Below are 22,994 nucleotides of genomic sequence, written 5' to 3' on the forward strand. Positions count from 1 at the left end.
ACTGTGGGAAGCTTTTGCAATCACCTTAAGAAGGAAATCTAAGGTTTAAAAAAAATGTGGTGGAGTGCTCCACTTCTGTGAGTAGGCAGTGCTTTTGCTGTGACGTTGTGCTGGCTTCCAGCCTGAAAGCCCTGGGGCACTGGGAAGAAACAGCTTGATACGAAGTGGCACACAGTAAGTTCTCTTGCTGCCTCTCCCTGTCTCTGCCTCCCTTGCTGTGTGTCTCGTCCCACTCTCGCTTCCTGCTTCTTTCCATTTGGTGTTTGTTTGCTTACTTGACTTGTTAAGTAGCAGTGCAGGACAGACCAGGGTTTGTGTACATCTTGGTGTCACTAGGATTGAAAGAGATTACATAAAGTGCAAAAAAAAAGAATTCTGCACATTAGATTTTTTTGTTGTTATTATTTTTAAATGATAACCATTGTGGACTTGGCGTTGTTTTATCTCTCTAGCAAAATTCTTTATTACCTTTATTATTATTATTTAAACAGTCATGAATTAGATCTTGTATCATTCTTTTGGCTTCATTTAATTTTAAATACTGCTAGTGTCAACAGTTTACTGTTTTTTTACCTACAGATTTTTATAGGGTGATCATGGAAAATGGTCATTAGGCATAAAAGAAGATGTGTTTATACAGTTTAACATTTTCTGTAAACCTAAGCCAGATTTTAGACTGGCAGCATGACATTAAATATTGTGAAAATAAAACCACGTCACTAGTCCAAATTCTGTTTATTTAACAGACTCAAGTATTTCATAAAGTTAATTATCTGCAAAACACAAATCAATAAAGAATGCATTTGGTGTACAGAACTTGGTCTTTCAGCTACCATCCTATAATGATTGAGTTAAGGCTGAATTGCTGAATTCACCATACATTAATTATCTAAAATTTCTTTCTTTTTTTTCTTTTTTTTTTTTTTTTTGTCCCATTGCTTTTTGATTTGTCAGTTATTAAAGATGATTTAAAGAGGGTTAGATCCCTTTTAATATAACGTGGATCACTCTGAAATATCCATGTTTGCTTTCCGTAGTTGCTTTTGCTGGATCCTACTGGAGTAGGATTTGGAAGTGAAAACTACAAAACTGAAGTGAGAGTGCTTATGAGGCTTTATATCTTTATTAGGCGGTAGTAGCTATTTGTGATCAGTAGGAGTAACTTTTTTGGGGGGTGACTAAGAGAGTTTTGACCTCTCTGGGCATCTGTGGACTTGTGTCAGGGAGCCCAGGTTATTCCTGGGTGTCTCATGTGGGAGAACAGCACATACCGGTGGATGAGAGCAACCCTTGTGGGTCAGTCCTGGGAACACTGCCATGGCCTGGCAACCCACAGGGTCTAAAAGCCCTCATGACACCTAAATGGCCTCCACTCAGGGCTCAACTGGCCTTCAGGGCCTGCAGGAGGGGAAATTTGATAAGTTCCCAGAGGAATTAAACAGAGAGGAATATATTAGATATCAGTGTCTAAGATATGATAGTAATATTTTATTTTTTTTCCAGACAGGAAGACCAAAATACGAGATCTAAAGGAGGAAAAGCATGGACAAGACAATCACCACTGGCAAATTTAAAGACAAGCCACCCCTCCAGGACAGCAGTGGCAGTATGGTTCCTGCTAAGAGTGGGTGCCATAATTGTTCAAAGCTAAAGGTATGACAAGAAGCCCTCACCACATATTTTCTTTAGAATTCTGAAAATGATCATTTGAAGATCTATCAAAATTCAGTTAATTCAGTATGGTACTGTTTTACACTACATGTGTTGGAAACAATGCTCTAAGGTGTGATTCCAAGCACACAGAAGTCAATAAATGTGTTCAGCAATTAAAAGATGAGGCTGTGTTTTACTAGTGAATTGGTTAAATGTTTGTTATAAGCATAGTGATAGTTCCTTAAGCATGTATATTTTTTCATCCATGTCTTTCAGAATAAGAGAAGTAAGAGTAATGAACACATTCCATAGTCATAGTACCAATAACAAACAACTTTATGCTGCAAGTTTTCCCAAAGGAAGAAAACAGCTAAAGTAGTATGTGGTAGAAAGGTAAAAGGTACACACAGTCCATGTCAACATTTGTTTTCATTGTACTGGAAGAGGCTTTGGAGGCAGTCCTGAAAGTAAAAGTAAAATCTTCTGTTTTAATAAAAGCAATGGAAATAACCACTTCACAAAGAATTAGAAAACAAAGCATTTGATTTTTCTGTTGCCGAGGCATTCAGCCATGAAGAAAAATTTATTTCTTTGCAAACTCAATTATTTTCTCTCTTCAGATATTTCTTGGAGCTCTAGCTTTTTCCTTTTTTGCCAAAGGACTTTCTGGAAGCTACATGAAGAGCATGTCCAGTCAAATTGAAAGGAGATTTGAAATCTCATCATCAATTGTTGGCATTATTGATGGCAGCTTTGAGTTAGGTATGCATACTCTTTCTGAAAATGGAAAAAAAAAACTTCTAAATATATTCTCATTTTCTAATCTTACTGATTATCTCTCCTGATGACGCAGGTAACTTAATGGTAATGGTACTGGTGAGCTACATTGGACCAAGAGTTCATCGACCAAAAGTAATTGCTGTTGGATGTCTCATTATGTCTTTAGGAGCATTTTTGTCAGTGATGCCTCAGTTCCTAATGGGACGGTAAATATGGAGAGTCTTGACATTGTGTATTAATTGAACTTGATCACATGAAGATTGTTTTTAATCATACATATGAATTAAAACCTTGACAATCATGGTTTCTTGCAGATAACAAGACGGTTTTAGTAGGTGAATTTTTTAGCATTGACTTTTGGATTTTCTTTCCAAAATCAGACTTCCTTCAATTGGTAAATGAAAGAAGAACCTAAGGTTCTGGCTATGGAGCCTTATCTGTAATTAGGGATAAACTAGGTTGAATTTTTCTCCAGAGGTAGATTATTAGTATTATTATTATTAATCTGTTCTCCTATTTTCATACTTCAATGAGTTCTAGTGAGATCTTGATGGAAGAGGCTTCATTTTCCACGGTAGCTTTTCAGGTTGAGCTCTTTAAAATTACAAAGGTATTTATCTATCTCCATTAATCTCAGGAGAGTTAATTATCTAAATACACCTTCAGTTCTAAGCTATAGTGCTTACATAGCTGTCAAAAGCAGTTCATACCTCTCTAATCCTTCAACATCCTTACTGAATAGTGGTAGAAAATAAAGCTCCGCTGTCCCTCAAAAAATAATTTACCTCTGCTTGTAGTTTATCTGCTCTTTAGCTCCAAGACCAATCTGTTATAAGGAGATAATAGAAAGAATTGTATCTGTGGAACACCATACAGAAAATGGCCACAGCCAGTGCTCTGCTTGTGAAATAGGAGGGAACCTGCACTGCAGGGGATAGCATGGGCCAGAAGCTGAGCTAAGGAAATCTCTGATTTAACCCAAACTCACAGCTGAGTTCTGAAGATTACCTACTCTCCACAACACTCAGTAAAACCCAGTGGCCACGGGTACCTCAATGTCACCCATCAAAATGTTTAAAGTTACCAGTTGATTGTACAGTCAGAGGGAATATCTACTCCCCATTTATCTCAATGTAGCATTAATATACTCAAGCTAGCTTCAATTTACTCAGATATGATGTAGAAACTGGCTGTTTAAATGCAGACAAACTGCCACACGGGTTTTATGGCCTGCATTAATCTCTTTATAGACAGATTGCTATTAGATCCTGGGCTTGTTATTTTTAAACTAACACAGATATCTCTTACGTTACACATCTGTCACATAGGTAAGAAACTGGGTGCAAGTATAGAAAAACATCAGCACTGTTGTATGTAGACTGATGTGGATGGATTCTTCCTCAGTATTCCTTCTTCAGTATAACGAATGATCTCTTAAACCCTGGAATCAGCTTTTTGGCTCCTTAACTTAAGAAAATATTGGGGTTAGAAAGGTCACAGCACTTTGAAAAAGATAAGATTCATTTTTATTTTTTTTTAATGAAAGTGCTCAAAATGGGTTGTCCCTCTACTCTGCCTTCACATAGCAGGATGCCCATGAACAGAAGGCTCATACACACTTCCTGCAGAACAGATTCTTTCATATGTCAGTTGTATTTATACAGTTGTTTTCCAGTTATAATTATGAAAGGATAGCTGTTACTGTGGACAACTCTTCTACGAGTGTATCAGCTTGCTCCCCAGCATCCTCTGTGGGCCATCCAGTCTCAGATACTACAGAAACACCTAGCACAATGAAAAATTCAGGTAAGAAAAAGCTCTGATGCTGGATACCCCATTTTATACATCCTCTTTTCCCTTCCTGTGCTTGTCCCCACTTCATACACCCTTTCTTTATTGCAAACATAAGAGTAAAACATAAGAGCTGTAAACCGTGATATATACAAACTCACACTATCATGGCCATGAAAAACATATTTTATGTTATTTTTCTGTTGCAATAACATATTGTCAGAATTATGTTCACAGAAATGTAAATATTTATGACCCGCAGGATGTGAGAAAACATCAAATTCCTACCTGTGGCTCTTTGTGTTGATGGGGAATCTTTTACGTGGAATTGGGGAAGCACCAGTTATGCCACTGGGGGTTTCATATATTGATGATTTTTCTAAAGAAGAAAACTCTGCATTCTACATAGGTAATATACATATGAGTGATTTTTATGCTTATCATTCTTTTCTCTAACATTTCTGCAGCCAAGAAAATACTCACCAAAAAAAAATCTATCCATCTGCTCTATTCTGGATAATTCTGTGGTGTATAGAGACAAAAAAGCAATGCAAAAGAGATCTCATCTTTATCTTTGAAGGATATTTCTTGGATGCTCCTTTTGTTTTCCTCCAGTTGCTTCTGCTACAAGTGCCAGCTTTCTCTGTGATGACGAGAAACTTAGTTATATACTCATTTCTCTGAAGTGAGAAATCATACCCTCCTTAGCTGGCATATCGCTTTCAGTACCACAGCTTCAGAGAATAAATTATTCCTAACCATCTTTCCACAGATGAGAGAATTATCCTTCATCGCAGTAGTGTAAACATGCACTTCAGAAGCTTTTACCTGACTTTGAATTTTACAAGCAGCACACTTGCTAATGAAAGCTTTTTATAGTCATTAGTTACCTAAGGAAAAAAAAACAAACACCAAACACCTTGCCAGGGTGTTGTAACAAATTTCTTCTAATGGGGATTTTGTTGTTTTGATGGAAGATACTTATTGCCCAAGACAGAAAGACTTACGCCCATGCTAATTAATTTATTGCCAAATTGATTTAATACCTTGATATCTGACTGGGGGTGCATGAAACTGATCCCTGAAATGAGCTTGGTGAAGTTGAACCAGTCATAGAAATGGCAAGACAGTCTCAGGAAGAGCTCAGTAAGTAATGCTACAGTGTTAGGCCATTGAAAATGGCTTTTGAGAAGAGGTTATCTGCAGGTTGTAGAAATGGAAGTATTGTGAAGAGAACTGACAGATTCAGAAGTTCCACTCAGGAATTATCCAAAATACTTGTAATCACCTCTGAGATTCTGATTAAATCGATTAATTGATTGAAAAGATGAAATCGGTAATTGACAATCATAAAACTAGATTTACCATAGAAAGGAACAGAAAAGTAAAGATTATGCTTTTTAAAGCTATCTTACAGAATTTAATGGAGATAATATCTTGGGTATAGAAGTCTATGAGACAGGAAATTGATTCTTTTTTCCTTAGGAAATTCTATAGTTTTCAGGTTGAGTTTCACACAATCATTTAATTTATGTAGTTCTACCGGGAGGAGGTACCACCAACATGGTCCTGAGCTGGCACAATGTACTCTGCATACAGTCCTGGGAAGCTCTTCTGCATAGGGCACTGCTTAGTATGACTAAGAGGTATAATGATCTGTCTCCATGTGCCACTGGCATTCATCAGAAGATGGGAATACTGGGATCGTTTTGGTGGAGGCCAGCTGCTCTGAATGAGTGGTTACTTCATAAATACTTTCCCTAACCAAACACCTAATTTATTCAGATATTTTACAGTCTTCAGATGTTTCACTTCTCTTTAGGTGCTCGTAGAATTGCCAATATGTGTGTGTGTGTGTATATATATATATATATGTATATACACACACATACATATCATACATACATATACACATATATATATCATCATATATGATATATATGAGGATCTGGTCTATACATATAAGATTTCAATAACCATTTTTTAAAAATTAATTTCTGATTTACTCAAACCTGAATGATAAAATAGTTAATTAAGGGACAGTAACCACCATATTTATCATACAAGAGGAAAAATACTCAAAGTTATTTAATGAGATGTACTCCACTTTCATAGTTTTCTCATCAATGCAAGGTTTGAATTAATGAAATTTCATCACTGAGTTGAGCACTAGCATATAATCATGTATCTACTAAACCCACAACTTCAATAAAAACATATCTAAGGCCAATACATGTTGTAAATTTTAAAACCAGTTCAAGGTTCTATGCTATAATTACTCATCAATACAAGGGCTTGGCTAAGCTATATCAATATGCATCAGCTGAATAACTGATATGTTTACATGATTTACAGTTTGTTTAGTTTGTTTATTAATTACAAAGGGTATAGACAAAAATATGGTAGGAAAATATCACAGTGAACTTATTTGGCTTTTTCTTATCACAATACAAACAAATTACCTTACTTAAGTTACTCTTGAATTTAAAGGTTATGCAGGAGTGAAGTCAATCTAAAAGCTTTATATATATGCAAAATTATTGCACATAAAGCTTCTTAGTTTATCTGACAATTTATAGTATCTTAAAGAAAAAAGCTGCACAACACCTAGCCATGCCATTGCTACATGTGTGCTGTTTTTTTAATCTGTTTATTTTAGAAATTTGTTACTCACTATTTGAATTTTGGAGATGAGCTTGAATAGTTCTGAGTATGTAAGATCTGCTTTAGACTAACTGATAAACATGAAGAGCTAATTTCTGGCTTCTGCTGTCTCTATAGAAGTCACTAACTTCGGTAGCACCAGAATGTAATATAAAAGGCCAGAACCTCCAATGAAGTTAAATGAGAGATCTAAATGAAAGCAACACGCAATTGGAACAATGAAGCAAACAGGAAAAAACATATGATAAAATTATACTGTAAGAAATTATTATAGATGTCCTTGATTTTAAGCTGAGCAATCACTGTATTCAGAAGAGAATTTGTAAAACTAACAGGAGAAAAATTTCTGCAGTAGAAAACACATTGGGATTTACAAGGCATGGTGCCAAATGTGGGCACAAGCTGACAGGCCCGTCCAGAATTCCCATTTTTCTGAATAAAATTAAGCCTTTTGCAACTTCAAACTGATCCCAAGTGCTAGATCCATGCTAGAATTCAGAAATCTGAATCACTGACTTTTTTGAAACCATTACCCCATCATAACTAAACTTCAACAGATCAACGCAAGTGACGAGGACCTATGCTTGAATTATTTGGGGGATATTTTTATTTTCTCCTGGTTGTCAGCAGTGATCACCAAAACCAAATTGGCCTGTATTTGTATACCATCTGCAAAATGCAGTCCCATTTTCACAGATGTGTGCTAACCTTCACAGCTTACTCATTTGCTTCTAGCTGCACTCATCTTCTCCTGATGCTGTGGTATCTCCTCTGTAAGTAGAGACAGAGGGGGAAACAGGAGCCCCAGTGAAGCCAGTAGCAACACTGAAAGTTGATTTTAAAGAGGTCATGACCTGATCACTAGATTTCTTGATTCTTTTAGAGCTGCTTAAGCACCTATTATAACAACTGTTAGCTGATTTACTCATTCTGGTGCTGCAAGAATCAACAAAGATGTTGCTTAACGAACTTTGTTCAAACAGCCGTACTCATATTTCCTCATTGCCTGACAGAAATTTTCTCAGGATTGTGTGCCTATTTCCATGTCCATGAGCTTTTATTGTCCCTGGCATCTGAACATGACTCCCAACTGCAAAGACATGCCTTCTTATATGCACATTATCAGAGCAACTACTGCTACTTAAAATTAAACCAAGGACCTGAACAGTACAGGGAAAACTCCTGAATTCTACAATGACAGAATGTCATGCAATTTGCAAATATAGTTGCAAATATGCTTATTATGTCTTCATCGGGCCTAGAGTTTTATGTTCAGTAGTTAATCGCTGTAAGATGGATGATGCTACTACAAAGACCTGAGAAGCAGAGAGGAGGAGGGATAAGAATCACTGCAGTTGTAATCTTTTCTTCTACGATCCCCATCTTGCTTGCTTCTGCACTGAAGCTTCTGAGGTTGACAGCTCATCGCTTATTTTCCTGCTGCTCAGCAACTTATGTCAAGACAACCCTCACAGCCTGCACCAGCCCCCTCTCCTCCCCTTCCGTTTCCCTCTCCCTCTCCCTCTCCCTCCCTCTCTCTCTCTCCTTTTCTCAGAGGAGCAGGTGTCCACATTTGCCCAGCATGCTCTTCACTCTCCTGTGTTGCTCCCTTCTTTTGCAGGCCTGGTGAGGTCCTCAGGGATGTTTGGGCCAACCCTGGGCTTCCTGCTTGGATCTTTCTGTGCCAGCCTCTGGGTCGATATTGGCATTGCGGATATCGGTAAGAGTCAGTGCATCAAATGTATGTAGGAACCTACATGCTAGGAAGCACACTCCCAGTTTACTTCTCCAAAAAGGGGGGCCCTCCAGAGGGTTTTCCTACTCAAAATCTGGTGTTATTTGTATTTTAGTATCTGCAGTGCTGTAGTGTGACTGCGATAGATCTTGCTTTAAGTCCCCGCCCTCACCGCAGAAACATTTTGGGCCTCTTTATATGCTGGCACATGCCCCTTCTGCACCCTTGCTGCACAACTGAGAACAAGTGAGCAAATGAAAGGTTGTCCCCACATTAGGAGAACAGTGGAAGGCCTTTGCTCATGGCATTTTTGATGGCCAAAAATACAGTCTCCTAAAAAGCATGCATCAAAGATTCTGATGAAACCTCATTTCCTTCTTCACTTCTTCACTTCATTTCCTTCTCTTCAGTTCCTTCCTTCACTCTTGTGTCTCTAATCCCAGGGAAAATCTGAGTAACATCAAGGAAAAACTGTTAAGTTGGGGAATGGAAGAAAGAGGAAAAAGGAGGAGATTGAGAAAGGGAGGTTCTCTTCCAGTGGTGAAGGGGTCTCTTGCTGTCACTTGTCCCCACAGAAAGTGCTGGAAGATTGCAGCACAGAAATGCCACCAAGGGTCCAGATGGAGACAATGACATGTCTTATGTTTGACATCCTGGGACTCGTTTGACACAGGCTGCATTTCAATTCTTCATGTGAAACATAAATACCTCTGTTCAGGTGTTTAAATAATACATATAAGGATACATATAGACAACTTAGTTGCCCTGCATGGTATCTAATCTCTTTTCCTGTCTGTTTTATAGATGCCATTAGCATAAATCCCAAGGATACCCGCTGGGTTGGTGCCTGGTGGCTTGGATTGCTTATTTGTGGAGCAGTCAACTTCATTGCTTCATTGCCTTTCTGGTTTCTGCCTTACTCCTTACTGAAAGAAGGAGAGGAGCAAAATCTGAAGATCAGTCATCTGCCTGCTCAAGATCCCTGTAAAATAGACCCCTTTGTTCAGCCACAGTTGAAGTTCTCTGAGGCAGTAAAAGGTGAAAGATTATTGCCCAAATGTTAGCATGAGAATTCTCTCTCAGGGGTCCATTTTGAACTGAGTATGCATTTGCACAATCCTCCGCAAAATGCAAGTTTCTGCAATGCAAATAATGGACACAAAAGCTCTCTCTCATTTGTTATATTATTAGCAATATTAATTATTAATGTTATTAATATTAATTGCTGAAGGTGTGTTTCAGTCACAGTTTAAAGCTGTTTTTATGTCAGACATCTGGAAAAAGGTCATGCTGTTGCATTGAGCATTCTCTCATTTCAACCCAATAACAGTCAAACAGCTATAATCATTAGAAGGAAAAAGGGAAAAAACATCCCATCCTTCATTAATGAGCAATCCACAGCTGGCAGGTTGCTGTTTTCCCATGACCAAAATATGTGAGGCAAACAAGGGGCTAAGTACTATCAGCTGAACAGTTCTCACTAAATCCATGGCTCCAATGTATGATCTCAGTGATGCTGAGTTAACCTAGTACAGGCAAAACCAGACCCAACTACACATTGCTGTACTCAGTCCCCAGAGGGTTTACTTGTATGTATGCATGCGTGTGCATTCATTTGGTGGTAGTGCACTTCCCAGAGAAGTGCTCTGATGTGTGATCTTTTAGGCAAGTGTGCGAGCAGCCAGATGGAAAGGTTCTTGCCTTTGGCTGAGCCAGGTACTCCCTTTTTCTGAATACAGAAAACTGTATACCTGCGTAGGGGGCTCCCATACAGTTTGTGGAGGCTCCTGCTTTTAGGCAACAACCTTTTCACCTGGTATATAATAGGGAGTCTTAATGTTCCTCTAGGGAAGGTATCCTGTACAGGCATTGGTTTTCAGCCGTGCAAGCCACTGGTGAATAGTCCTGTCACACACAAGATAATCTAGAATTTCTGATTCCCAGTCCTACGTCCACCATGCCTTGCTGCATCATGCAGTAATAATTCTGTAAGTCATGTGCTGCCAATGGGGAAAACTCTCACTTGAGCAAGCATATGTTTTGACAGGCATAGAATTATAAACTTCAAGACAGACATTAATTAAAGTTAGTTTTATTATCTATAGGATGCCAAAAATACCTCTTCTCTGTGTTTAGCAGGGTGTACAGCATATACCTCTCAATTACAGATTTCCTACCAACTTTGAAGAAGCTGTTTGGAAATCCAGTTTTCCTGGTGTATGTGTTCCTCACCATTCTGCAGTACAATTCTCTTGTTGGGTTGATAACCTACGAGACAAAGTTTATGGAGCAGCAATTTAATGTATCAGTGGCAAGAGCAATCTTTCTAGTTGGTAGGTAACTGTCCTTACTTTAAATTCCAATATTAAAAAGGAAGTTTTCTTAGTTATTTTGTATCCCTTTTAGGAGGACCTTCTTTGAACTTTTATGGTGAGCAAAAAGTACATAGAAATTTATTAATTTTCTACTACATTTTGAAACTGGATGTTAATTTTAGTGCTAATATTCCTCATCTACCTAGTTTAGTCAACTAGAGAATTATTAGAACTGGATAGATTTTTTGGGAGGCTGAAGCTTTTTTAAAAGAGTGAGGTTGGGTTTATGAATGTGTGTGCTCTTGGGAACAAAAAACCTACACAAACTGAAACTAAATATCAAGTAAAAGAAAAAAAATGTGTAATTTAGAAAATTTCTAATGACACTTCTGATTTTCTTTTTCAGGATAAAACCTTTGTATAAATACTCTTGAGTTTTCATTACAAATATAAATTTTATATGCAACGAGGAACCAAACTGTAAAATTCCAGGTCATTTCATTCAGCTCAAAACTCTTCTTGCTGATTCCCTCAAAAATAAGTTCTTTGTAGTGTTCTAAAAAAAATTAAAAAATAATTAAAAAAAAGTGCAGAAATGATATTAATCTTAAAGTGATGGATTAATGTGATCTCATAACCTGGCAAGATACCAGGGTATTTGAGGACATTGCAGAACTTGTATTACATTACTTGAATCTGAAGGCAATTTTCTTTGCTGTGGGTCAGATACAAAAGAGGGAAGAGCTTTATTTTTCCTGTCTTGTTTTGAATTACATTTTACGAAAAAATGCGTGACAGACCAACCAACAAACCAACCAAAAAACACTGAGTGAAAAATAAACCCCTCACAATAAAACCTTGCAAAAACTCTCTGTTTGGCATCTAAGTATTGGAACCGGAGTTTGTGAAGTGCTGAACTGATTAACTGTAAATGCAAATCTTTCCATGATTCACTCTCAGAGCAAAATGGAACCTGATGCAAAACCAGACAGAGATTTCTTTCATGTTCTGTTTTGGAGATTTTCTTGGTAACTGTCAGGATGTGTAATGCTTTACTTTAGATGAAGAAATACCCATGAGCTAAGATATTCATATTATTTACTCCGGTTTCTACCAGGCACCTGTTTAGATTGTCTTACATCAGTATGTATACAAACACCAGTTTAATAAAAAGGTAGGAAATTCCAATGGAATAATTTTTTAAAAGCCATAATGGACTTAAAAGAAAAAAAAAAAAGCCACAATGGGCTTTTAAAATTCAAAAGAAAATGAAGAAAAAAGCTAAATTGTAATAAAAATTCTTAGAACCTCAAAGGATCTGTCCAAAAAAGGCCAGTATCTGATTTTTTTGGAAACCACTAGTACCTGATACTTATTCTAAAAAGGGTCCATCCAAGTGATAGCAGTTAACATCTTTCTGTTACCTTTTATTTACAGGTGTGATACTGTTGCCCATCACAATCCTGGGGATGTTTCTAGGAGGCTATCTGATCAAGAAATTCAAACTTGACATAACTGGAATAACAAAGTTTGCATGCATCTCCTTTATAGTAGCATATCTGTTAAACCTGTTGTACTTTACATGCAGTTGTGAGGTGCTCCAGCTGGCTGGTCTGACAGTGCCCTATTCTGGGTTTGTATTCCCTTGGGTTTGTGTTGGTTGTGTTTTGTTCCATGATTGTTACCTGCCTCATGGTACACACACTTAGTAGTCTTCCTCTACTCTCATATCTAATCTGGTTTTGCAATCCAAACCAATCTGGACTACAAACCTTCTAACCTAGGAAACATTTGAATTTGAATTTGGATTATACACAGGCTTACTGTTGATTTACTGTAGCATATTGCTACTCACTCTTGCATAAAATACATGTATATATATATGTAGTCTGTTCGAAAGAATTAATTTTCATTGAAATTGAAGTGTATTAGGTCACCTGCTTTTGTCAGTCAGTGTGATTTCAACTACAGTGGAGCTACTGTGATTATATCACTTTATTGATCCTTTGCAGGTGACACAAGAAAATCCTTTGTGCTGAAATAGAAATGTTAGGATGAAATGATACCTAGTGTTGGGGATATGAAGAATATCCTGATTTTCTTTTTCAAATTTCATTTAAACTGGATGTTTCTTTTTCTAAAGTGTTTATTGCAAAATATTGTCAATATACCCTTGAATGCTGGCAGATTTCTAATTAAGATGCAACTGAATTTTTTATAGTCTATTTCAAAACTTTAATTTAAAGTTGGTCTCCTGCTACAACATAAGGAGCAGGAGCTAAAAAGAGTGTGGAAAGTGGCTTCACCAAAGGCCTCTCCAATAGCTTTGCCTCTAGAAGGGATCATCCTCTAGATCAGTAGTTACCGACCTGCACAGGTATTCAGCTTCCAACCTCTCTTGGTACCTGGAGCTGCCAACCTGCCTGTGTCCATCTTCTCAGCTGAGAAGTAGAAAATTGTTATGGCAGGATGGTGTGCTGCCCACAGAAACGTTTCCCCTCCCTTATCAGGATAGTAGCCATGCATCCTGGAGAACATTTTGCTGACCCCAGCAGCTTGCCACAATTGACTACTGTTTAAATTTAGCTCAGGCAGGTCCAGCAAATTTTAAGGGATTTTAAAGGATTAAACCAAATCCAGCAGGGCTTGCTAGATTTTCAATTCAGACAGAAACTCAGGCCTGTGTTTTTTGAAACTAAGCCTATGTTCAGGGGAATACCTAGGTGTCTTGACAAACCTGAAACCCAGGTCAGCTCTAAGGATAGTTACATAAAAGATGTCAGAGGTTTATCCAGTGGAGATAGCTGTGGTTGAGCACATCATCTGATACTGCAGCGTGAGTTAAAGAATAAGCAGAAACATCAAGGCAGTGAATACTGAAAGAGCAATTACAGATTCCCCAAGCAAACTGATAGTGGAGGATTTATCATGTGACATGATTGTTCTCGTTAAGTGAGTTACATACCTCTTTACCAATTTAAAAAAACACACAATTATTTTCCTTTCTAAAGGACTTAAGAGAAATGTGGACCACTTGAGATATGTTTTGGGTTGACAGGGAGGAAGAAAAGGCAAATTTTCAACACTTTAAATAGGGAATCATTTCAAAGCAGGGGTGATTTGTGGACAGTGGGCTCCTAACACTTTCTGAAAATTGAGCTCTGCTACCATGCCGTCAGAACTTCTCACCACTTTTTACATTCTCAGTTCTAGTTGTCATCCACTTAGTTCAGCTCCTTGGGGCCTGAGCTTGATATTTCTCGCAGAGAAATAAAGGTGGAAGATACAGAAGTCCATGATACGCTACCACAAGAAATTAGATCTGATAAGAAACTGTGTTCAAGCCTGATCCAGGTGCAGGGCTGTTGCTGAATACAGACAGTGCTGATGTGGAAGCAGCACTTCCCACTCGGACTCATGCAACTTTCATTGCCACTAGGCAGCTCTGACTCAGTGAACAACTATCAAGGATATCTTGCTGCTGTATTTTTATGTAGTTTTGTTTTGTCACTTCTAGTATGGTATGATCTCTACTGCTAGGGGAAAGCAAGGCCAGTCTACATGGTTTAGTGGGTGACATTGATAGTAGGGTGACGGTTGGACCAGATGATCTTTTCCAACCTTAATGATTTTATGATACAAGCGATAAGAGATTTTAGATATGATTTTCTTATCCTTGGGAAGAACTTTCAAATGAAAAAGTAATATCAAATATTCACTTCCAGTCAAAATATCTAGTTTTCAAGTTCCATACCTTTTCAGCAACAATCCAGAAAAATGTTATTGGATGATGAAAAATATCAAGAGAACTTTGGTTTAGCTTAAATTAACTTTGCCTCCATACAACAACTTCACAGTTTTCTAGATGGTAGCAGATATCTGTCCTTGTTGATTGCTTCACTTTCTACTCATTTTTCCTGCTTACTCCCTGATGTTTTCTTAGAATATTTAGTTCTACTAAATAATTATTTTATTTCTTTCTGTTTTCCTCCAGATTGAAACAACTTTCCTCCCCCCAAAACAGCTTCATGGACAGTTGCAATGCTGATTGCAGCTGTGAGGTGGATCAGTGGGATCCTGTATGTGGGGACAATGGGATCACTTACATGACGGCCTGTTTTGCAGGATGTAAATCATCAACTGGGACAGGAAAGAATATGGTAAATGTATAGACAAATGATTATACAGATAATAGATTTCTCAATCCATTATTTTTTGATTTTGTGATTAAGAAATCCTGCAGAAACAGTTGTCCATTCTGTACTGTTTAACCTTGTAGTAGAAACTGAGTGAGTGCAAGGTTGCAGGTTGGGTTTTTAAAAGAATTGTTGTGGTGAGATAAGTGAGCTACTCAGACAAGACATGAAACATCAGACTCTTGACTTACATTTCTTGAATGTTTTAATTTTTATTTAATTAATATATATATATATATTCTCAGCAAGATGACCATAATTTTGGCTTTAAGTTTCTCAGTAGATCTCTTACTGTGTAGATACAACACAGCTAAGAGGGCATTGCTTTAGACCAGACTTTTACTGGTCTGATCACTACACCAGCAAAGTCCTCTAGTGTCAACTCATTTGAGGTAGACCTGCATAAAATTGTGCTTGCTGGTTTCACAAACCAGTATAAACCGTGCTGAAATTTCCTGCTTTCCTGAGATGTTGTAGCTCAGGAAAGAAGGTCATAACTCTAAATTGTACAGTCAAGAGACCCATTATTTGTACATTTGGCTATTTTGTTCAGTGCATCACCATCGAAGAGATTTCCAGCACTCCTAAAAATCCTGCTTTGGCAAGACCAACAGAAACAGTAGGTTTGCAGAAGTCTCAAGGTGCTCAGCCAGACATTTGAATTCCAGGCTGTTGCAAGTGATGGGATTACCCTTTTCCAACTCTTAAATGTCTGTGCTCACCTGTTGTTAAATTGCTTTTAAGTAAGGTACCATCGTTTTAATTTCAGCCAATAGGCCATAGCCATATGATCATCCTCAAGAGCACAGCAGACCCAGGGATCTATTAGAGTAACATTTTGTATGAGCAATATTTAGTTTACCCTAGGCCAAACTGGCTGGTTTGGCTCAGATCAAGAGTACAGAGCAGTTTGTTGTGCCTGATGTAAAGTAGAGAGGCCCCATTGGGACTGCTTGTTGGAGGCAAAAAGAGCAGCTGGGACTTGATTACTACTACTACCCCAGCTGGGTTTGGATATGGTTGGGCCAAAGCCTTCGAAAATGGTTTGCCCTTAAGCAGATTACAATGGAAAGACGTGGCATGTATGTATATTAATGTAAATACCAATTAAATTGCCACTGTATGGACAGATGATCTGCTTCATTTAGAGTTTTGCTGCCCTATAATTGCTTGTTACTACTTTTTGGCTGCAGTTTATGACTCTAACAACAATGAAATAGGCAACATTTTCAGGCTCGTATCCATAGCCATATCCTTTTGCTTCATTCACTTCAGGGGAACTGGCTTTCTAACCCATGTCTCCTGCTAACTTCAAAAACCATGAAACAGCCCATACTCAATCCAGCATCAAATGCTGTTTTGGATGCATAATGATATAGATCATAGAATCATAGAATGGCTTGCATTGGAAGGGAGGTTAAAGACCTCCAACCCCCCTGCCATGGGCAGGGACACCTCCCACTAGATCAGGTTGCCCAAAGCCCCATCCAGCCTGGCCTTGAACACTTCCAGGGATGGGGCATCCACAGCTTCTCTGGGCAGCCTGTGCCAGTGCCTCATCACACTCTGAGTGAAGAATTTCTTTCTTGTATCTAATCTAAATCTACCCTGCATTAGTTTAAAGCCATTGCCCCTTGTCCTGTCACTACGCTCCCTGAAAGAGAGTTCCTCTCCTGCTTTCCTGTAGGCCCCCTTTAGGCACTGGAAGGCCTCTATAAGGTCTCCCCTGAATCTTCTCTTCTCCAGGCTGAACAAACCCAAAACTCTCAGCATATCTTCATAGGAGAGGTGTTCCAGCCCTCTGATCAGCCTTATGGTCCTTCTCTGGACTCACTGTAACACCTCCATGTCCTTCTTGTGCTGGGGGCCCCAGAGCTGAAAGCTGTACTCCAGGTGGGGACTCATGAGAGTGGAGTAAAGGGGGAGAACAGATATCCATGGCTGCATTATTGGGTCTGTATCTATATAATTTTAATCTTACTTATGTGCTTCATTGGATCCCTGAGCAGAATGGCTGGATAGCAATTCACACCTGAATTTTATAGCTTTCACCCATCTTTAGCTTACATAGCATGCCTTCAGTCCTAGCAATGGCATGGATGAAATTAGAATCACAGTTGCTTTGTGTCTATGGAGCAGCGTGGCGTGGCTGGAGCATTCCAATGAACTCGGCCATCAGTCTGCAGAGATGATTAGGGAGGTCCTTTCAGCATAAACAACAGTCTGCCTGTTATGGAGAGTAAAAAATATAGATACTAAAATAGTTTTGAGTCACTAAATTCTGATTAAATGATTTTTTCCCATCTTCTCCTTTCAGGTGTTTCACAACTGCAGCTGTGTGGAAGGACAAGGACGTGTGCTTGGCAATTCTTCTGCAGTTTTGGGACAATGCCAAAGAGAGAGCTGTACCAAAGCATTTCCCTATTTTTTAGCATTACAGACTGCATGTGCATTTATTTTAGCCTTAGGAGGCACTCCTACATACATGATTATGTTTAGGTGAAATACTTTACCTTACCTTGACCATAAAGCTTGGGGAAAGAGAAACAGAATATGGTATCTACCATTTGATTCCTATTGTGAGGAATGGTATGCTGACCAAACTGGGGCTGTGTGTCTTTAGCTGTCCTCTGAAACCTATCAATTAATTCCAATTTAAGGTTGAATAGATACTTTGGTGATGGAGTGGGTAAGCCTTACATTGACTGCAAACAGTACATTTCACTTCCAATGACAGGGATGTGTTTAACAGAGCAATGAACTTGAAATAAGTGTGATGCTAAGCCATGTCCAAGGTGACTATACTGTTCACATTACTCAAGAGAAAAACCTTCACCTTTGTTAAGCTTTGTTGCCTCAGAATGTTTTGTGTGTCACAAGAAGCCTCCCATTTTATTTCAAGCAGGTACAAACAGAACTATTTCAGCAGCAATCATTTTTTATCTTTATTCCTTCAATTGTAAAGCAGCACTGCTATTTTACTCTCAGAAAAAAAGACAATGTTCTCTGCCTTTCATATGAAAGTTTCTTTCGAGTCATACTCATAGGTGAATTGCAATCATCAGTATTCAGTGCACATGACTAATTAACTCTTTGTCCTAAGCTGCTGATTATTCTGCAGTATTTCTCGATGTAGACATTCTTACTCCTTACCTGGATTATGGACAAGGGTAACTTTGCTGGGGAAGTTTCCAGAATACTGTGTATAGTGAGAAGCCATTAATGTTAATGCTGAAAAGATGATGTACTGATGCAGTGTAAGCCCCAGCTGGGGAAACAGGCTGGCCATAGCAAGCCCCATGCCTGCTCCTGTGCCAGCTCGATACTCCCTGCTGCTTTTTGTAAATTGTTCTAGTTCCTCTGATGGACACAGGCTCTGTCTCCACTGGTAGGAATGAGGTGCTTTTACAGCCAGGTGACTCAAGTTTGTTGTCCTGTAAAATGCTAGAAACAGAGATGGATTTTATCTACATGTAGCTAGCAAGGACTGCACCTTCACCACTGAGTAGCACAGCCCCTTCTAAAGCAAAGACTGCCTCCTGGAGCTTAACTTCTGGACATAAACTATCTACTTATAATTGGTTCGCTTCAATTTTCCTCTACATCCTCTCCCCAAAACCTTTGCAATTTGCTCTCCTTTGGTTTAAGAGAAGTTTCTGTAAATACTCCTATCTATTTCAATGGGAGTTCATCCACTGAAATCGACATGAGGCTCAACACATGATCTGTAATTTTGGTGAATGTTTTTAACTACTGTTGAATAAGATACGCTAGGTTAGCCACATTACTCTTGCAGTGGAGCATGTGACAGCATGGCCATCATTGTAGCTATATTATTCTACTGTTCCCCAAAACATCAGAACAATGTATTATTTTTTTCTCCTTTTTAGATCTGTGTCACCAGACCTGAAATCCTTTGCTGTTGGGATTGAAACTTTAGGTGGTAGAGTACTAGGTAAAACTTCATTTCCTCGTGTCATTCAAGTAGGCAATAAGATAGACCCAAGTTAGCTGTTCCAAATGAGAACAAAAGAAAATTTTGAAGCATGTTATTTGTAAGCAGAAAATGCATTTCGAAATGTTTGGAGGAGCTTGCTACGTGTTTCCTGGTATGTAATTACATAGTATGATTATCTCTCCAGATTTTTTTTCTATGCAGTGAAGGAATCAGTCAGGGAAAGGAAAGTGCATTATACATTCCTCTTTTCTTTCCTTCCTTCCTTCCTTCCTTCCTTCCTTCCTTCCTTCCTTCCTTCCTTCTTTCTTTCTTTTTTGGACACATCTACCTGAGCATGATTAGTCCAGAGATCCTTAACACCCATGCTCCCTTTGGCTGACCATTTTTCACTTACAGCTATCATGTATTCTATTATTCTCTTTGTTGTGTTTAGCTACAATAAATAATCCTCGCAGCTTTCAGTGATGTAGTCTTCCATGTCTCTAGCAAACCTTGCCTTATCTTCACTTTCTTGATGACTTTTGAAACCTTCCCCATGCAGACAAACCCAAGTAGTCACTTGTATCTCTCTCCTAATATCACATTTATGCTGAATGCTGCAGAGGATCAATCTTATGATTTTACGAAAAAGTTTTCATAACAAATTCACATGTTATACATGAAAGCTTGCTGATTATATTAAAGCATTATAACTGTCTGAAGTGATTCTTTCAGTACTACATAAGTAACACACTTAATAACGTAATAACGTACTTGGTTTTGATCATGGGCTTAATTTGAGCCCTTTGCACTAAGCTAGTCATTTTTTACTTGCAGACTGCTGTATAATACCTGAATAGATACATTAGTGTACGTAGATATTCATGTATCATGACATGTAATTCCATACCAAGGACTGAAAATTTGATTGTATTATTTCTTTAAACAACAGCAGTTATAATTGTAATAAAAATATCATTAAAATGGAACTACTAACATTTCCCCCACCCATATAATCTTCCATCTGTTCAACCTACCCTTTAGGTATTTGCTTAAAAAATTCCACAGGTCTTGTGATCTCAAAGTCAGTGCAGGATTTTGAGTCCCATTTTATGCAGCCATAATTCAGAAATCCTGAGATTAATTTCCTCATTTCTTTACTATGACATTAAACTCTGTGATCTGCATGTGTGAGATCATGCAATAAGATTTTCTTTGCAGGAGGACTTCCAGCTCCTATTTACTTTGGTGCCTTGATAGATGAGACCTGCTTGAAATGGGGGACAAAAAGCTGCGGGGGATCTGGGTCTTGCCGAGTGTATGACACAAAAGCATTCAGGTAAGGTAATATCTTCAGTAAGGGATTGGGAATTTGGCTTTTGAGGCAGCTTAGACCAGCAAAGACCAAACTATATTTTGCACGTAAGAATTGTCAATAAACAGATTAGGATCCTAAAGCACCATGACTCTGTATTTTGACTAATCCTTAATAAATCAAATAAGCCACATACTTTTGATCAAATCTAACACATGGCATTGCTGTGCAATCCCTTACATCACCAATATTAGTTCCCTTAATGGACCATTAGTTCACTGTATAATTCTGCAACACTTTGGCTTTGTGGGAGACCAAACGACTGTAGAGTAAGTGTAATTCTGAGAATGCTCTTCCTCATCCCTCATTTCTCTGTTTCCTAATGTATAAAACACCTCACAAAATCCCCTTGAAGAGGCAACCCAAACAGCTGCTGGTGCACTAAATGCAGGAGAACCGCAGGCTGGAGGAAGGCTGGGACAGCAGACAAAGCCCCAGCCTGCACTGTTCCTCAAGTTCCTACAGTAAAATGTAACCACCTGCTGAATGGGAGAACTCTTCAGAGAGCAAACATCTCTGCTACATTTCTGCTAGGAGTATAGACCAGATTAGGGACTGCCTGGGGCTGAAAATCATGAGATTGTTTGCTTTTTTTTTTTTTTTGTTATTTCCCAAAATGTGGAAAGAGACATGGCTGAGAATAAATGGTTTTGCCTAAATGTGTTTGGTATCACTCAGAAGTGGCAAGTATTATTAACATAAATGTATTTTGTCATTTTTTTTTTAAAGAAATGTCTATCTTGGCCTCATTGCTGGACTACGGGCAGGATGCTCTCTCTTATACATAGTGCTCTTTGTTTTAATAATGAGACGCTTCAAACCAGATGACAAGGAGATGACAGATATTAAAAATGCAGAAAGACCAACCAGCAAAGAACCAGCTACAGTGAACAAAAAAGAAATTCTTCCTGGTGCACAAACTTCAGAGGAGAGTGAAGAAACTTATATGTGAAAAGGAAACAAGGCCTCTCCCCAGCTCTGCCTATGCTTCAGTTTTTCTAAGCACAACGGAGTCTAATTACTGACTTCAACAGCCGGTTTACATTTGGAGGTTGAAAAAATACCCTCGAAACATTGGCCTTTAAGCTGATTTACTTTATTCTCATATTGTCCTTATCTGAAACAATAGAGTGAAAATGTTTTCAAAATCTGGGGGAACGCTCCAACCTTGCACTGTCAGTACTCTTCTAGATTGCCCATAGGACTGACCAAAATTTTTCCAGTATAATAAGTTTGATTATAATTGAAAAATTAAAAAGAAGAAATCCTCAATAATCTTATATTCCTTTTTTTTTTTTTTTTTTTTTTTTTTTTAAGCCATCTGTATTTCAAGTCCTCTTGCTCTGCATTTAGTCCTATGGCTCTACATAGCTAATCAAGTTACACCTGACCAGTTGTTCTGATGGCCTTTGCTGTGCAGTTCATGGTTAGTGCTCCTTGTTACAGGCTTGGTCCAATTGCCCATGCTCAGGTGAGAGCCCCAGGGCTGCCAGTGAGCATCTGAACAAGAACTGCACAATGACTCTGGGGTTTGGCTTGACCACATTAAACAATCAAAATGGATTGCAAGCAAAAGAAAGTAGTACATTAATTTTGCAGTACATTTCAGTGTTGAGTTAAACTTACTCTGAACTGATGCAATAAATGGATAGGTGTTAAAGTTAAGTTTCTTTGACTTGTTTGTGTGTGTGTGTTTGCATGTAAGGGTATCTTTTTTTATGGCCACTGCATTTATACCACATGTATATAGATTTCCTTCCATGTTCCATGGAACTGCCAGCTAGCCTTGAAATAAAGTGCTGAAAGCTTGCAAATTCACAGCTTTCCATGGACAAACTAGTCTAGAGAGAATCGGTAATAAAGGATGCTTCCAACAGTGATTACTGTAAAAAACAGTGTCTAAAAAATACTTAGCATGTGATATTTCATTAGAAGTCCTCATGGCGTAGCTTCACAATGGGAGCAAATATGCCTTGATAAGAACACTGTATGTTGTGTCTCCATCATCACAGCCATTTTGGTTTCTTTTCTAAAGGGTGTATCTCTGCTTCCTGAAGTCATGTGTACAAGCTTAAAACTAGGAAACAAGCTTCCTTTCCTAATCTCCAGTTTTCTTGGGACATGGAAGGGAGCACTGCACAAATATAAAGAAACTCTACCCATGCCTTATTTGAGTAAACAACAGAGCAGAGGACTGAAGAAAGGGACTCTACAGATGAAATGTTCTTCTCAACTTCTAATTTCTACCACCAGCCGCATTTAAGTGCATGCATGGGAATGGGGGAAGGGTTGATGTGGTGCTCACTGAAAGCGAGTTCTTCAGATCCTAGCTTTGGGGTTGAAGTTGTATGCATTTTATTGCTTAAAGACAATGGCCAGCATATTTAGACATTGCGTATTTTATTATCAGAGCTCTGATTACAAACTGCCAGCAGAAATGTGGAAGGAGAATCTGTTATAAGAGAACAGGAATGAAAACCTCTCTAGTATAGATGATACCAACACTGTGTCTAGGTCTGGAAATAAATAAATAAAAATCTAAGTTCCA

General features: G+C 38.4%; 1 protein-coding gene across 2 annotated transcripts; it reads left to right on the top strand.

Annotated features, from left to right (window-relative positions):
• Positions 1-82: 82 nt before the first annotated feature.
• LOC121074158 (solute carrier organic anion transporter family member 1C1-like) lies at positions 83-22,327 on the top strand. Of its 2 annotated transcripts, XM_040565868.1 has the most exons (15): positions 83-174; positions 1,504-1,653; positions 2,274-2,415; positions 2,507-2,639; positions 4,109-4,239; positions 4,487-4,633; positions 8,510-8,608; positions 9,428-9,661; positions 10,792-10,956; positions 12,376-12,571; positions 14,933-15,098; positions 17,452-17,633; positions 19,025-19,089; positions 20,293-20,410; positions 21,176-22,327. In XM_040565868.1, exons 2-15 carry the CDS (start codon positions 1,543-1,545, stop codon positions 21,396-21,398), a joined length of 2,112 nt encoding a protein of 703 aa, XP_040421802.1. In that variant the 5' UTR covers positions 83-174; positions 1,504-1,542; the 3' UTR covers positions 21,399-22,327. The 2 variants fall into 2 exon arrangements, with proteins under 2 accessions (XP_040421802.1, XP_040421810.1); XM_040565876.1 differs by lacking the exon at positions 21,176-22,327 and having other exon boundaries at positions 17,452-17,539.
• Positions 22,328-22,994: the final 667 nt, after the last annotated feature.

Source organism: Cygnus olor, chromosome 1 (assembly GCF_009769625.2).
Source record: "Cygnus olor isolate bCygOlo1 chromosome 1, bCygOlo1.pri.v2, whole genome shotgun sequence".
In the NCBI taxonomy this organism is placed as follows: domain Eukaryota; kingdom Metazoa; phylum Chordata; class Aves; order Anseriformes; family Anatidae; genus Cygnus; species Cygnus olor.